The sequence below is a fragment of the Cervus elaphus genome, chromosome 14 (assembly GCF_910594005.1).
Source record: "Cervus elaphus chromosome 14, mCerEla1.1, whole genome shotgun sequence".
Taxonomy (NCBI): domain Eukaryota; kingdom Metazoa; phylum Chordata; class Mammalia; order Artiodactyla; family Cervidae; genus Cervus; species Cervus elaphus.
In genome coordinates this window covers 32,383,484-32,398,876 of record NC_057828.1, presented here as the reverse complement: position 1 = coordinate 32,398,876, position 15,393 = coordinate 32,383,484, and the positions used below count along the sequence as shown (strand labels likewise).

At 39.9% G+C, this 15,393-nt stretch overlaps 1 protein-coding gene across 1 annotated transcript in view; it reads right to left on the bottom strand.

The window, feature by feature from the left end:
• LOC122708329 (kinesin-like protein KIF28P) overlaps positions 1-15,393 on the bottom strand; it is a 71,521-nt gene that overhangs the window by 45,002 nt on the left and 11,126 nt on the right. Inside the window, exons 3-4 of the mRNA XM_043924723.1 lie at positions 12,208-12,411; positions 8,384-8,419 (exon numbers count right to left, since the gene is read on the bottom strand). Of these exons, the coding sequence (XP_043780658.1) occupies positions 8,384-8,419; positions 12,208-12,411 (240 nt within the window). The remainder of the gene's footprint in view (positions 1-8,383; positions 8,420-12,207; positions 12,412-15,393) is intronic.

Genomic DNA, 15,393 nt, shown 5'->3' with positions numbered 1-15,393 from the left:
GTTATCTCACTAACAGGTATAAAAATCTCAAGGAAGTTTTGAGACCTTAAAAAGAAAAGAGTTCACCTAGATTTGTTAGGCAAAATCTGTGATAAGCCTTTGGTGTGAGTTTCCCAGCCCTGTTTTATATTAAAAGTTCAGTTTGAGATTCTATAAGTGTTTCAGCAAAATAAAAAGTCTATAATCAATTATGGTTATATAAATCATCAGACCAAAATTAGTAAAAACAGACCTATTTTGCAAAAAAAACTAGCCTTAATTTGGTTATATTTGATAAAAATGAGGGTAACTTTGGGGAAAAAGATATTTCAAAAAATGTTAAATCCCAGTTTGTTCATGGAGGTCTGCATGTAGTAAGACTCATTTCTTGGATAGTTCTTTGCTGTTATGTGATATTAATGCAAAATTTAATTGAATTCTTAAAGAACACCCTAAGTTTGTTTCTGAAGCTTATCTCAGTAATCTATCTTTGGACGAAGATCAGATGCCTCATGACCTGCAACCAGGACTGGAAAAAGACATAATTTAAGAGACTGTCTCCAACCTGGATGGAAAGACTTTTTGTCAGGTACTCTTAACTAGCTCATGCACAATGAAACTGAAGGGAAATTAACTCTTAGATTAATTCCCACTTCCAAAGGCCCCTTCCTGGTCTATAGAGAAGACAGCTGACCTGATCTCACCTTAAAATGATGCTCAAACAAGAAAAACTACAGTACACCAAGATGAGAAGACAACGACATCAGAGGTAGACAGCTTGTCCAAGATACTGGACCTGATTCGTATGATCGTTTATAGTGTTCTCTTGACTTCTTAGACCTTTGTATATAAATCAAATGCTTTTCTATCATAGGCCTGATACTATGCTAGTTTTAAAAATCAATCCAATTGCTGGGTTTGTGGCCAATTATCTGTGTCTAGCTCTGGGTTACCTTGGTAAATTTCTCTACTACAAGACTCTAACTGGTTGGCCCTGAGGAAATTTACTTGGAAAAATTATAGTCATATTCAGGTTACTATGATACTACCAGACGGGATCCCCTCACTGGGCCAATTAATAATGCCTACTCTGACTCTGGCTATAAATTTGAGCCTTTTTCTATTCCTCAAGCTCAATCAGAGCAACAAAAAAGGTTTTAGCAAAAAAAAAAAAAAAATCTCCCACAATTATGAGATAGATTTATATAGATAACACTAGGCTATGGTAATTTAGGTTTAAAGTCTCCTCTGTGTTAAAAACAATTAAATCATACTAAGGATAATCAGTCTAGTAACACTAAAAAACTGGGCTATGTGCCTTATAAATGGTGGTGCCAATGTATAATTTCCATGAAAGATAAAGATTCGTACAGAGTAGACTAAGACAGACGACCTGGGATATGCTGGGCTACATCTAATGGAAGCTCTTAAGTGTTACTTGTGACTTTACTAGTACTGCTGGCTATGTTCTTTATATTTCACCTGTTTTGCAGAATTGCTATTTCTTACAGTGCCAAATGTGTGACTGAGGCCTCTGATAGAATAATATATAGTTCCTTATAAAATCGATGATGATGACAGTATAACTCTAGATATGAGAAAAAGCAACAAGAGGGAATGTTTTCCTGGACCAAGAGGCTAGTAAGACAGGTGGTCCAGAAAATTTTAGATACTGTTTTATGGCCTAATCCAGTAACAGCACATTGAGAGGCCGGTCGACAAAATCTTTGCCAAACCTGAGAATGGACATTCTCAGCACCATGGGATAAAATGGTCATGAAATGCCCCCCTCAAAGTCGTGGTCAAGTTTGTGAGCAAAAAGGGGCTTTGCCAACTGAAGACTGACACTTGCCATCTACATCTACAGCGATTCTATCATGACCACTGCAACTGCTGACTTCCAACGGCCCTGAAAGGAGTTCAGGGTGAAGATCAAGAATGAGGTGTTCCGTGCTCTGGGAAAAACTGGCAGAACAGGCCTTCAGATAGTTAGATCTTTTCAAGAGATTTTATGAGTCCCAATTCTTGCATCTTCTCATACCTAGAGAAACACTGACATCATTAATGGTGCCATCTGCTTTGGCTATTAAAGAAAAAAATTTACAATTAAAAGTCAAAATGGAGTACTCAGCTATGGTTCAGACATCCTGGGAAATAACCAGGTGTTACTATGGGTGTAATTTCAGATTAGACATTGTATTGCCAAACACTTGAGTTTTCTGAGTCGTGTCAGGCTTAGATGCCACCATTCTCAAAACAATGTCTGCTGGAAGCTAGTAACTTCTACCTTACTTTTTATAAAACTAGACAACTGGCCACCTGGCTACAAGTCTCCCTGAAGTGCCAGGTCCAGACTGGATTTCAGGTCTATTCTTCTAAAAGAAAGAGATTTACTTTGTCTATTAAAACTCCAGTTATCCCTTCTCTAGCTACTACTAACTGGGTATGTTACAACAAAATGGCAGACCAAGGGATTGAGATTTTAATCATACAACGCTCAGATCTAAGACTTGGAACTCAGAAATACTTCCAATTCAGTGTCTCTTCTCCAAGCTGAGGTGGTCCTATGCCCCATTTTGACAAAAAGTTATCACAGTCATAGTTGCCCTGTTCCCTAAATAAAACTGAACAGGACTCTGCAGGGTAGCAACTCTGGAGTACAGATCTGCTGTACTGTAAAATATAGGCTTTATTCAGCCTCCTTGACCTTCCCTGAGTTCCAAAGGGTAGATTCAAACAATTGCCAATCAGAGAAAGAAAAAAATACAGAAACAGAGGGGAAACAATCAAATGGTGGTACAGCCTTGAGACGGGTCCTGGTTCCTACTCAAAAAAAAAAAAAAAAAATGCATAACAATGTCTTTTGAGTTCTTCTACAGAACTAGAGCCCCCACCCAGGTGAAAGATGGTAACTTCAGACTAAACATAAGATTCTTAGAACACAGCTCTGTTGCTTGACCACCAGCCAATCATCCCAGCAGTGCCTCCTGTTTCTGGGGACCAGTGATGACCATCCTGTTAGGTTTCCTGTTTGGCCCCTGTCTATTTTACCTCTGAGAGGCGCTGACAGTTTCAAACTAAGTTGCTGTTATTACAAGAGTAAAAGCTGGTTTCAGATATGAAACACCCCAACTTAGATCAGGTAGAGGGAGACTTCTGCTCTGCTAGGCAGGCCTACGCCCAGGCACAGCAGGAAGAAGTTACAGAAGAAGGAGACCTCCGCCCCAATTCCCAAGAAGCATCTTGAGTATGAACTCTCTCAGGGGGGAGTTGTTAGGGGAAGCACACTGATTGAAACCGCCCACCCTGGCCAGGCACCATAGTAACTATTTGCATGAGTTGTTTTATGGCAGGAGATCCTGATAAGGAATACGGAACTAATAGGCCACCACCAGCCGGAAGAGTTCGGGGAAGATCGAGAGGAGACACTACCTGTCCGTCCACTTCCCAGAATCCCTCTTGCTAGCATCCATCTTGGCTGAGCGATGCGTGCGCCACCAGGAAAGACTCTGAATTAGAATGATTGGCCAAAGACCACCCGGAAACTAATCCCATCACTATAAAACCCAAGACTGCGAGCCACGCGGCAGAGCAGTTCTCCTGGGTTCCCTTACCTACTGCTCTCCACCTGGGTGCCCTTTCCCAATAAAATCTCTTGCTTTGTCAGCGTGTGTCTCCTCGGACAATTCATTTCCAAGTGTTAGACAAGAGCCCAGTTTCGGGCCCTGGAAGGGGTCCCCCTTCCTGCAACACTGTTGTAGTTAGTGAAATCAGAAGCTTTTTTTTTTTTTTTTTAAGGAATTCAGTTTTATTATTTTCAAGTGCCTAGAGCACTTCAGGGCTTCCCGGGTGACTCAGATGGTAAAGAATCTGCCTGCCAATGCAGGAGACACAGGTTTAGTCCCTGGGTGTGGAAGATCCCCTGGAAATGGCAACCCACTCCAGTATTCACAGTTTGGAGGCAGAACCAGAAGTAAGAAACCCACGGACAGAGGAGCCTGGTGGGCTACAGTCCATGGGGTCGCACAGAATTGGACATGACTGAATGACTAAACAACAACAAGGGCAGTTCAACCAGACTGCAAACTCCCTGAGGGTGGGAGTTGACTAGTAAATCCTAACATAGCTCCTGACACATAGTAGGCACCCAGTGAAATGCTTCTGGAGAGAACAGTGTAACTGGAGCTAAGTTAAGAAGAAATGTTTAATACATTGCATGTAGGATATTGGGGGAACTGCTTCTATAGCTTGAAAAAATTTTTAGTTGGCAACTACAGTTGTCTGACTTTAAACGAAAGTGAAACTGTTAGTTGCTCAGTCGTGTCTGAGTCTTTGTGACCACATGGAGCCTGCCAGACTCCTTTGCTCATGGAATTCTCCAGGCAAGAATACTGGAGTGGGTAGCCATCCCCTTATCCAGGGGATCTTTCTGACCCAGGGATCAAATCTTGTCTTCTGTGTTGCAGGCAGATTCTTTACCATCTAAGCCACTGGGGAAGCCCCAGTGGTGATTTTAAAGCATTTGTGGTTGAAAATATTGTTTTCTTATTAACCTAAATATGCTCCTAGTAACCTTGTTAACTCTTGCAGTTGATTAGCAACTCCTTTGTGGATAACATAAAAATAAATTATCTCTTTCTGAATTGTCACAAATTTTGTAACACTAAATAATGAAGTCTTACTTTTCTAAGAACAGTGATAAATGAAACTTAATTAAAAGTTCATAACATTCAAAGTACCTAATGTTCTGCCTAGGTTAAATCATGCTGCCACCACTCTGAATCTCTACTTCCAAGAAACTTATCTAACCCAAACAGGATTTTCTATAGGCAAACCTAACACAAGAATATAGATAATTCTTTGGATCTCATTATTATTATTATTGGAGATTTATGTGATGTCACACTTAGACCGTGGCCTCAGGTGAAAGCCCATGTTGCATTTCCCCCCAGAAAGCCAGTTCTGCCCGGGCACAGGAGGTCGAGCTATGGGAGCCTGCTAGAGCCTGAGCCCCTGCAGAGGAGAGTTGGTGTGACATGATGCAGTGAGGTCTGGGCTGGGAATCTGACCTGGGTTCTTACTTCTGGTTCTGCCTCCTAACTGTGAGAGCTTTGGAGAGTCTCCTACACTGCCAGTTTTTTCCTCATAAGAGGAGGGGAATGGACTAAATGATTTCTAAGATCTCTCCCAGCTCAAATATTCTGTAGCTGTAAGTCCTAGGGTCAAGTTGCTCGGGAACCACTGACAGAAACCACCGCCCTCGGCCAGACACAATGATAACCACCTGCAGGAGCTGTCTCACACCAGGAGGTCCCTCCTGATAAGGAACTTAGTGCTGGCGCAGAAAACTAACTGGGAGAATTCAGGAGGGGCCAAAAGGAGAGAGCAGACACCACTCCATAATATGTCTTACTAACCTCCCAGAATCCTTCATGCTGCAGTCCATCTTAGCTGAGAGTTGCTCACGCTCCAAGGAAGGATCCTGAGTTGTGGGCCAAGCAAGATGACTGGCCAGAGACAACCTAGAAACTAACCCCATCACCACAACACCCCAGACTGCCAGCCACGTGGCAGAGCAGTTCTCCTGGATCCCCTTACCCCGCTGCCCTCCTCCCAGGTGCCCCCTTCCCAGTAATGTCTTTTGCTTTGTCCTATGTATCTCTCAGATAATTCTTTTCTGAGGGCTAGATAAGAATCTGCTCTTGGCCCAGGAAAGGGTTCCCCTTCCTGCAACAGAGGCAAGATCACACACAGATTGAATTCAGGCAAGAAAAATTAGGACAGTAGACAGAAGAGCTAGAGATAGGAAGACATTGAAATGGTGACAACTTCTGCCTTAGCTAGGAAGCCTTTTCTATAACTTCCACTGAGCGATATAAATTGTTAACAAGTGGCATCTAAGGCTGAAGATATGTCTGAATAGGGCTCATTAGAAAAAAAGCTAAGTAGGTTTAACCGGATAGAATGCAAGTGTGAGGGCCCAGAGATGAGGGCAGTTCCTGGCACTGGACTCTCCAGGTTGTACCTGGAGATTGAGTCAGTGATTATCATGAGACCTTCCTCACTCACTTCAGCCCCTATGGGACTCTCCTAGCTCTGCCTCTATCTGGCACTCCTTCAAATACAACTTCACTCTGCTGCTAGAGAAATCTTCTAAAACCAAGGCTGATTCTCTTATTTCCCTGTTTAGAATCTTTCGCTGATGCTCCATTGTGTACCAAAGGGCCTTTGCCTTCTGGCAACTGATGTTTAGCTCCATCTCCTGATGCTCCCCCATTCTCATCTCCCTGCATGCTTCTAACTCTGGCTACCTAGAGCCCTCACTGTTCCCTTAAACGCCGTGTGCTTTCACATGTTCTTGGACTTGCTGGTACTAATCATGCCCCCAACCCTCCTCCTCCTGGCTCACCAAACTCATAGCATCTTTCAAGACCCAGTCTAACTCCTCTGTTTACAAACAGCACCAACACTCACAGGTAGTGTTAGTTGCTCTCTCTTCTATGACTTTTTACCATTCATGCAGCATACATGATATATTTTATTACTGTCTGGAGAGGATGTAAAATCTCCCGCCAAGCTTCTCCATGGCAGAAATCACGTCTTAGGTTTTATTCATCCTCAGAGTCTAGTGTGATGTCTGAAACATTAAAAGTATCTAATAAACTTCACTTTGACTATTGAAGTACTACTGGAAAAATACCAGACTCCTAGCTGGTGAGACATGAAGAGGTTATAAGCATGTCCATGTCCTTCTTTTAGAGATGAGAAAACGAAATTCCAGAGAGATTATCTTCATTAATAGGTATCAGTCGGGGGTCCACAATGTGATGCCATTTCCCTGTTCCTTCCATCTGAACTTGGTAACGAAGTGAAGCTGCCTATTTGGTATGATAAAGGAGTCATACTGTCTTCCAGGCCCATCACTTTGAAAGAAATAGAAACTTAATCAGTGACTTTAGCATAACAACCCATTTGAATTTGCTATCAACCTTCAACAATAGTAAATGACTCATGGAAGCATATGGGTATTTTCTCTCCTTAATATAAAGAGAAAAACGTGGACAGATTTATTCCATCAATGTTTATTTAGCAATGATTAAGTGTAAGACTTTGGATAGTGCTTGGAGTTATATAAGAAATCTTAGGATATGAAACTGCCCTTAAGAAACTTACAATTAAAGATACCTTTGTGAATTTATCCATTCAGCAAAACTTAGGGGCATCCATTTTAAACCAAACTATATTAAACTAAACCAAACCAAACTAAACCAAATTATACTAAGTATTGCAAATAGAAAGGTGTAATCCTTTGTTCTGGAAATATAAATATGGAAATAAAATTTTATAGTGTAAGGGCAAAGGGAAAGGGTAGAATGAAAAAGGACTTTCTGAACACCGAGTGTTTGCTTAGCACTACGTCTCAATGTGCAGTCTAGTTTATTGTATTTATTTTAAACAATATTTATTTATCTAGCTGTGCTGGGTCTTACTTGCAGCATGGGGGATCTTTGATCTTCACTGCAGCATGCAGGATTTTTAGTTGCGGCATGTTGGCTCTAGTTCCCTGATCAGAGATCAAACCCTGACCTCCTGCATTGGGAGTGTGGCGTCTTAGCCACTAGATCACCAGGGAGGTCCCCGGTTGTGTCTTATTTTAAATTCTCTGCTTTATAAATAAGCAATCTGAGCTCTGAGATAAAGTAATTGTCCAAAGTCACAAAGCTAATAACTGAGAGAGCTGGGATCTGAAACCATATTCCAACTATGATCAGATTTGCTAAATGGCTGAAAAAAAATCAAAAGAAAAATATTTTGTGACATATGAAAATTATGTGAAATTCAAGCCTCAGTGTCTATAAACAAAGTTGTATTGGTACACAGCTCACCTACACTTATACTTCACTTACACTTCAGCTGTGGCCAGTTTTGCTCTCTGAGGGCAGAGTACAGTAGTTGTGATAGACACTTTAAGGCCTTCAAAGTCTAAAATACTTTATGTCTGTACTTTGAAGATAAAGTTTGCCAACCCCCATACTGAAGCCAGCTGCTTTAGGATCTATAGATAAGCTGACATTTGAACTGGACTCGAAGTTCAGTGGTTTCTCTAAGACCAGAGAAACCAAGAAGGGTATTCCAGGCAGAGGAAGGATAGATGTAGGAGGGAAGGACGTATTGTGGAAAGGGAGAAAGGTCCTATGTGGCTGATTCAAGGAGTGTGTAGAGATAGAAGGACATAAGATGAAGGGGAACCTGGCTAAAATGAGGTAGGTTAGGGCTGGATAGCCGACGCCAGGCTAATGGGTGTTGACTTTATCTGTAGGATGGATGGGGGGGAGCCCCTGCCATTTTTTAAGCTGCAGAGAATCACTCAGAATTGTCTGTCAGAAAATATAATCACTGTTACCTGTTCGTTGTAAATTTCCAGCATGCTGAATGTAACCTGTATAGGGAAGAGCATAAAGTAAATTAGGATTCTCTTGAAACAGTCACCTTTGGGAGAAAGAAAAAAAAAAAAGGACTATGGAAACAACATAAATGTACAACAAAGGAAAAAGCTAAATATTAAAATAGTGAAACTCAATTTCACATGCAATATGAGATTCTGAAATAATTTTAATGATGTGGAGGAAGTTCTTAATATAAACCAAAAACAGATTCAAAAGTGTGTGTGTGTTTTGGTCTCAATTGTGAACAGAAAAAAAAAGCTTTTTCTTTATTGTTCACTCTCCAATCTGAACAGATGCAGAGAAAAAGATTGGTCTTTACCTTACCATGCATTTGGAGCAACGTTAGCCAATCTCCTACCTCCTAAACAGAAGACTGGAGGAAACTGAGTGACTAGTCTAGAGAAAAGGCTCTGAGATACTGACACTTTGCCGCCACTATACCCTCCTTGGGAAAAGCTGGCTTGTCTGTTAGCCACCCTTCGGTGAGTCTGGCCAGTCAAACCCCACCTCCCAAGAACTTCCAGCTAGCTTCAGAGAGCATCACAGGTTTAAAATGAACAAATGGGAGGGAAGGTCAAAATGGTAGAATAGGAGGACATGAAGCTTACTTCCCTCCACTCACACATCAGTAATATATCTACATGTGGAGCAATTCTCACCAAAATTTAGTTGGAAACTGGCTGAAAGACTCTTACACAACCAAGGCGTGGGAAGAGATCCACAAAGAATTAGGTAGGAAAGGAAGAGAAGGAATCAGTTTGGGGTCTGCTCCCCTGGGAGGGACACAGAAGAGGAGAGAGATCACCGGCTTGAAGGGAGTGAGAGGTATGAAAACAAAATGGGTAACCCAGCCCAGGATCTGTCACCAGTAGGATGAGTCCCCGCCTTAGCGGGGCCGGAAACCAGTGGGACCCACAGCGGGCTGTAAGCAACCTAGACTCCACTCATGAGAATGTGCCCACACTTGCTCACCCCAGAAACAAGGCACAGAAGACAGATTAAAACTGCCTGGGACTCTGGTCAGTTTCCTGCAACTGCCCTGCGGAGCCCCACACCCAGCCAGAGTTGAGTAACCACTCCACCCCTCTTGTCTCAGCACTGCTGCCCTCTGGGGGTAAGGGTGCTGGTGCTGGGAGGGGAAGAACAGACACAGAACGCAGGAGCCGTCTGGGACCCAGCCCTCTAGGCTTCTGCTCTGGCAACTTGGGACTCGACGCCGCTCCCTACTGGGCAGTGACAGCCGCTGAGAGAGGAGAAGCCTCAGCTCACACCTGGCTCTGACCCTAGCCCCTCCATTTCCAGAACTTCCCAGACAAGCAAAAACTAAGAGTTTATCAATACTAAGTCAACCCTAAAAGCAATGTTAATAGGTCTTCTCTCAGTGGAAAAAGAAAAGGCTACAACAAGTAAGAATCTACAGGAAACGAAAAATCCCACTAGTAAAGGTAAATATATAATAACAGCTGTGGATCAACCAATTAAACAAACTAGTATGAAGATAAACGGGCTTCCCTCATAGCTCAGTTGGTAAAGAATCGCCTGCAACGTGGGAGACCTGGGTTTGATCCCTGGGTTGGGAAGATCCCCTGGAGAAGGGAAGGGCTCCCCACTGCAGTATTATGGCCTGGAGAATTCCAAGGACTGTATAGTCCATGGGGTCACAAAGAGTCAGACATGACTAAGTGACTTTCACTTCACTTCACTTCATGAAAATAAAAGACAAAAAAAATTGTGCAGTCATCTATATTGGCTTTTGAGCAGCGAGCAGTTACCCCACTTTTGGTAACAATATCTCATTGTGGTTTTGAGCTTCATTTCCCTAATAATTAGTGATGTTGAACATCTTTTCACATCCCTGTTGGTCATCTGTATATATTCTTTGGATAAGTGCTTATTCAGGTCCTCTGCCCATTTTTAAATTGGGTTGTTTGTTTTTTTGCTGTTGAGTTGTATGTGTTCGTTATATATTTTGAAAATTGACCTCTTATTGGATGTATGATTTGCAAATATCTTCTCCCATTCAATTGGCTGCCTTTTCATTTTAATGATGGTTTCCTTCTCTGTGCAAAAGGTTTTTCATTTTATCGATCCAATTTGTTTATGTTTGCTTCTCTTTCCCTTACTTTTGAGTCAGAGCCACAAAAACATTGCTAAGACTGATTTCAGTGCAGTTGCTGCCTATGCTTTCTTCTAGAAATTGAATGATTTCAAGTCTTACATTCAAGTATTTAATACATATTAAGTTAATTTTGTGTATGGTATAAGATGAAGTGAAGTTTTAGTCACTCAGTCACGTCTGACTCTTTGCAACCCAATGGACTGTAGCCTGCCAGGCTCCTCTGTCCATGGAATTTTCCAGGCAGGAATACTGGAGTGGGTTGCCATTTCCTTCTCCAGGGGATCTTCCTGACCCAGGGACTGAACCTGGGTCTCTGGCATTACAGGCAAACTCTTTACCATCTGAGCCTCCAGGGAAGCCCTATGACATAAGACAGTGGTCTAGTTTCATTCTTTTGCACGTGACTAGCCAGTTTTCCTAACACTGTTTATTGAACAGATTCTCCTTTTCTCACTGCATGTTCTTCACTCCTTTGTCATAAATTGATAATCATCCATATATGTATGAGTTGATTTCTGGGCTCTCAGTTCTGTTCTATTGATCTCTGTGTCTGTTTTTGTACCAGTACCATATTTTTTTCAATTTAAAAATTTAATGAATTCCTAAATATTTGAAAATATAATTCCAGAGAAATTATTTAAAAGCCTACCACTGAAAGAAAAAGATAAAATCAGAAAACTTCATAAAAAACACTTTTTGAAAAAGTGAGTATCTGACACTAAAGAATACTGTAATTATTTTTCACTTTTTAAAAACCTTTTTATTTTGTACTGGGGTATAGCTGATTAATAATGTGGTGACAGATTCAGGTGAACTGCGAGGGACTCAGTTGTACATACACATGTATCCATTCTCCCCAAACTCCCCTCCCATCCAGGATGCCACATAACATTGAGCAGAGTTCCATGTGCTTTACAGTAGGTCCTTCTTGGTTATCCATTTTAAATATAGCAGTGTAGTATCATATTTTTTTGATCATTATAGTTTCGTAGTATAGTTTTTTTTTTTTTTTTTTTTTTTCGTAGTATAGTTTTAAACAAGGGAGTATGATGCTTTCAGCTGTGTTCTTCTTTCTCAAGATTGTTTTGACTATTTGGGATCTTTTGCAGTTCTATACAAATTCTAGAATTATTCTACTTCTGTGAAATTTGCCATTAGACTTTTGATAGGGATTGTATTGAATCAGTAGATAAATTTGAGTAGTATGGGCATTCAAATAATATTAATTCTTCCAACTCATGAACATGGGATGCAATTCCATTTATTTGTGTCTTCATCAGTTTCTTTCATCAGTGTACTATAGTTTTCTGTGTACAGGCATTTCACCTTCTAGGGAAAGTAAGGACAATTGTTAGGACAATTAAGAAACAAGATAATATTCTTAATTTAGAAATAAAAATAAATTAAGATGAGAACACACCTTAAGATGCCTGCTTCTATGACACTCAAAGTGCCTTTAAAAAACCTTTTCCTGGGTTTGCCTCCATAGAACCAGAAAAATTCAACATTTTATTTGATTTTGTAATGATATAAGGGTTTTGGTATGGAAAATTAACATTATCCTAAAGTAGACATGCTGATAACTTCCACTGGAGGCAAGGAATTTCCAAAATGAAAACAAATTTTTTTTCCTTAAAGAAGAGATTCTAGAATAATGCATACCTGGTATTCTTGATTTTTGTCTCGGTTCTCAATTGCTTGAAATAGCTCTTCGCACACATTTGGAATGATACCCTTGTTTGCACCAAACCCAATCATGGAATAGCTTTTTCCAGAGCCAGTCTGCCCATAGGCCAAGAGAGTAGTATTATAGCCTTGCCAAGCACTGTCCAGAATTCCTCTGCCAAGATCATGAAAAACCTCTTTCTGGAAAGAAAATTGCAGGTATTATGTTCAGCACAGATTTTTCACAGTACTTTTAAAATCTAACATTCTGGTTTTGAAGAATTCCACCTTAATAAGTATCATTCAACTTACTTGAAATGTAACTCAGATGCTATCTTAGAACCAATGGAATAAAGCTGGGAACCAAAAAAAGATTTGTCAGTTTGGAAGATACTGATCACCATGGGATCACCACAGATCTTCAACTAGCTAGTACCCATCAGTAACGGACTTGTGTATTTTACAAAACATGGGATAGGTCTTTAAATTTCAGCAATTAGACAAAAATTTCAAGGCTCCAAGGGACACAGACCAGCCAAAGTGTTTTCTATTGGGTTGGCCAAAGCTTCATTTGTTTTTTTCTGAAAGATGATTGCAGTAGCCCTTAATAGTGTTTAACTTCATTTGAAACAATTTTGTTACATTGCCTTGTGACAGCTGTCATCTCAGCGTGCATTTATAAAAACTTATCAGAAATTGGTGAATTTTTGTATAACCATTTTAATATTGGAGATGGAAAAGCAAAAGCAACATTTTGGCATACTGTGCATATTATTTCAAGAAAAGTAAAAAAAATTATGCAGTGTATGGAGAAAGTGCTGTGGCTGATCGAATGTGTTAAAAGTGGTTTGTGGTTTCCCTGGATATGTTCCATTGTCGAGTAGATTGCTTGAAGTTCAAGGTCAACTATCACAATTCTTGCAGTCTTTTAAAACTGTCTTTTAAAAACTGAGATAGAATTGACATATAACATTAAATAGTTTCAAATGTATAGCATAATGATTTGATATATGTATTTGTTGAGAAATCATTACCAGAATAATTTATTGAGAAATGATGACCAGAAGTTCACACCCATTACTTCACAGAGTTAAACAATTTTTTTCTTCAATGAGAACACTTAAAATCTAGCAACCTTCGAATATACAATGTTGGATTGTTAACTCCAGGCATACCTCAGAGATACTGTGGGTTCAGTTCCAAACCATCACAATAAAGAAAGTAATGCAGTAACATGAGTCACATAATTTTTTTGGTTTTCCAGTGCACATAAAAGTTGTGTTTACACTATACTGTAATTTATTAAGTGTGCAATAGCATGACATCTAAAAATATATATAGATCAATTAAAAAATATCTTACTGCTCAAAAATGCTACCCATCATCTGAGTCTTCAAGGAGTTATAATCTTTTTGCAATAGTATCATCAAAGATCACTGATCACAGATTACTATGAGAAATAGAAAGAAAAAGTCTTAAATATTTGGGAAAGTTACTAAAATGTGACACAGAGACATGAAGTGAGCAGTGTTGGGAAAATGGCACCAATTGACTTAGGCTTGCTTGATTCAGGACTGCCAGAAATCTTCAATTTGTGAAAACAAAAACAAAATGCCCAAATACTGTATCTGAAAATTGCAATAAAGCAAAGCACCTGTATAATCACCATGCTATACATTACATCTCTAGGACTTGTTTATCTTACTGGAAGTTTGTAACTTTTGATGACCTTCACCATTTTCACCCAAATACCTGTCTCACCCCACTCAACTCCAGCCCCAAACACTAAGCCCCTGCCTCTGGAAACCACTAATTTGTTCTCTGTTATCACGTTCATTTTAAAAAATATTCCACGTTTAGTATTTCTTTTTCTGTCTAACTTATTTTACTTAGCATAATGTCCCCAAGGCCTATCCATGTTGTTGCAAATGGTGGCATTTCCTTCTTTTTAATGGCTGAATTATTATTCTATTGTCTATATATGTATGTATATATACATATATATTTCTTGGTGGCTCATGGTAAAGAATCTGTTTGCAATGCGGGAGACCCAGATTTGATCCCTGGGTTGGGAAGATCCCCTGGAGGAGGGCATGACAACACACTCCAGGATTCTTGCCTGGAGAATCCCATGGACAGAGGAGCCTGGTGGGTTACAGTTCATGGTGTTGCAAAGAGTCAGACACAACTGAGTGACTAAGCACAGAACTGCATATATATATACATTTTCTTTATCAATTGTCTTGATTACTGTAGATCTATCTACAGTGGGTTTCAGTTCTTCAAATTAATGTTGGCTACTGTAAGTCCTTTACAATTCCATGTAAATTATTGAAATAGCCTAATTTCTGTAAAAAGTTACCGTTGGCATTTTGATTGAGATTTTTTTTAATCTGTTGATCAATATGACTTCTTAATAATGTTGAGTCTTCTGATTTGTCTTCCTCTTCTTAATGTTTTATAGTGCACAGATTTTGCATAGATTTTGTAAATTTAACCATTTCATGGTTTTGATGTTGCTGTAAATATTTTACAATCTTAATTACAATTGTATTATTGTAATTATATGTGATTATAAGTATATGTAATTACATAAATAAATTACAATCTTAATTTCCAGTTGCTTACTGCTGGCATAGAGAGATGGCTTCTCAGGTGGCTCAGTGGTAAAGAATCCTCTTGCCAATACAGGAGACACAGGAGATGGCGGGTTTAATCCCTGGGTAGGGAAGATCCACTGGAAGAGGAACTGGCAACCCACTCCAATACTCTTGCCTGGAGAATCCCATGGACAGAGGAGCCTGGCGAGCTGGAATCCATTGGGTCACAGAGTTGGATACAAATAAGCATGCATGTAGCATAGGGAAATTCTATCACTTCTTGTATATTGACCTTGGTTAACAAACTTATTCACTGTAGTAGCTTTTCACCCTCTTTTCCAGCAGATTCCTTAGGGCTGTTTTCATAGATAATTATGTTATCTGCAAGTAGTTATACTTCTTCATTTTCAATCTGCATATCATTCATTTCCTATTAATTGCCTTATTGCCCTGGCTGGGGCCTGCAGTGGATGTTATATAGAAATAATGAGATTGGACCTCCTTGCCTTGTCCCCATTCTGAGGGGCAACACATTCAGTATTTCACCATCAAATGTGATGTTACTTATGTATTTGAGGGAAGT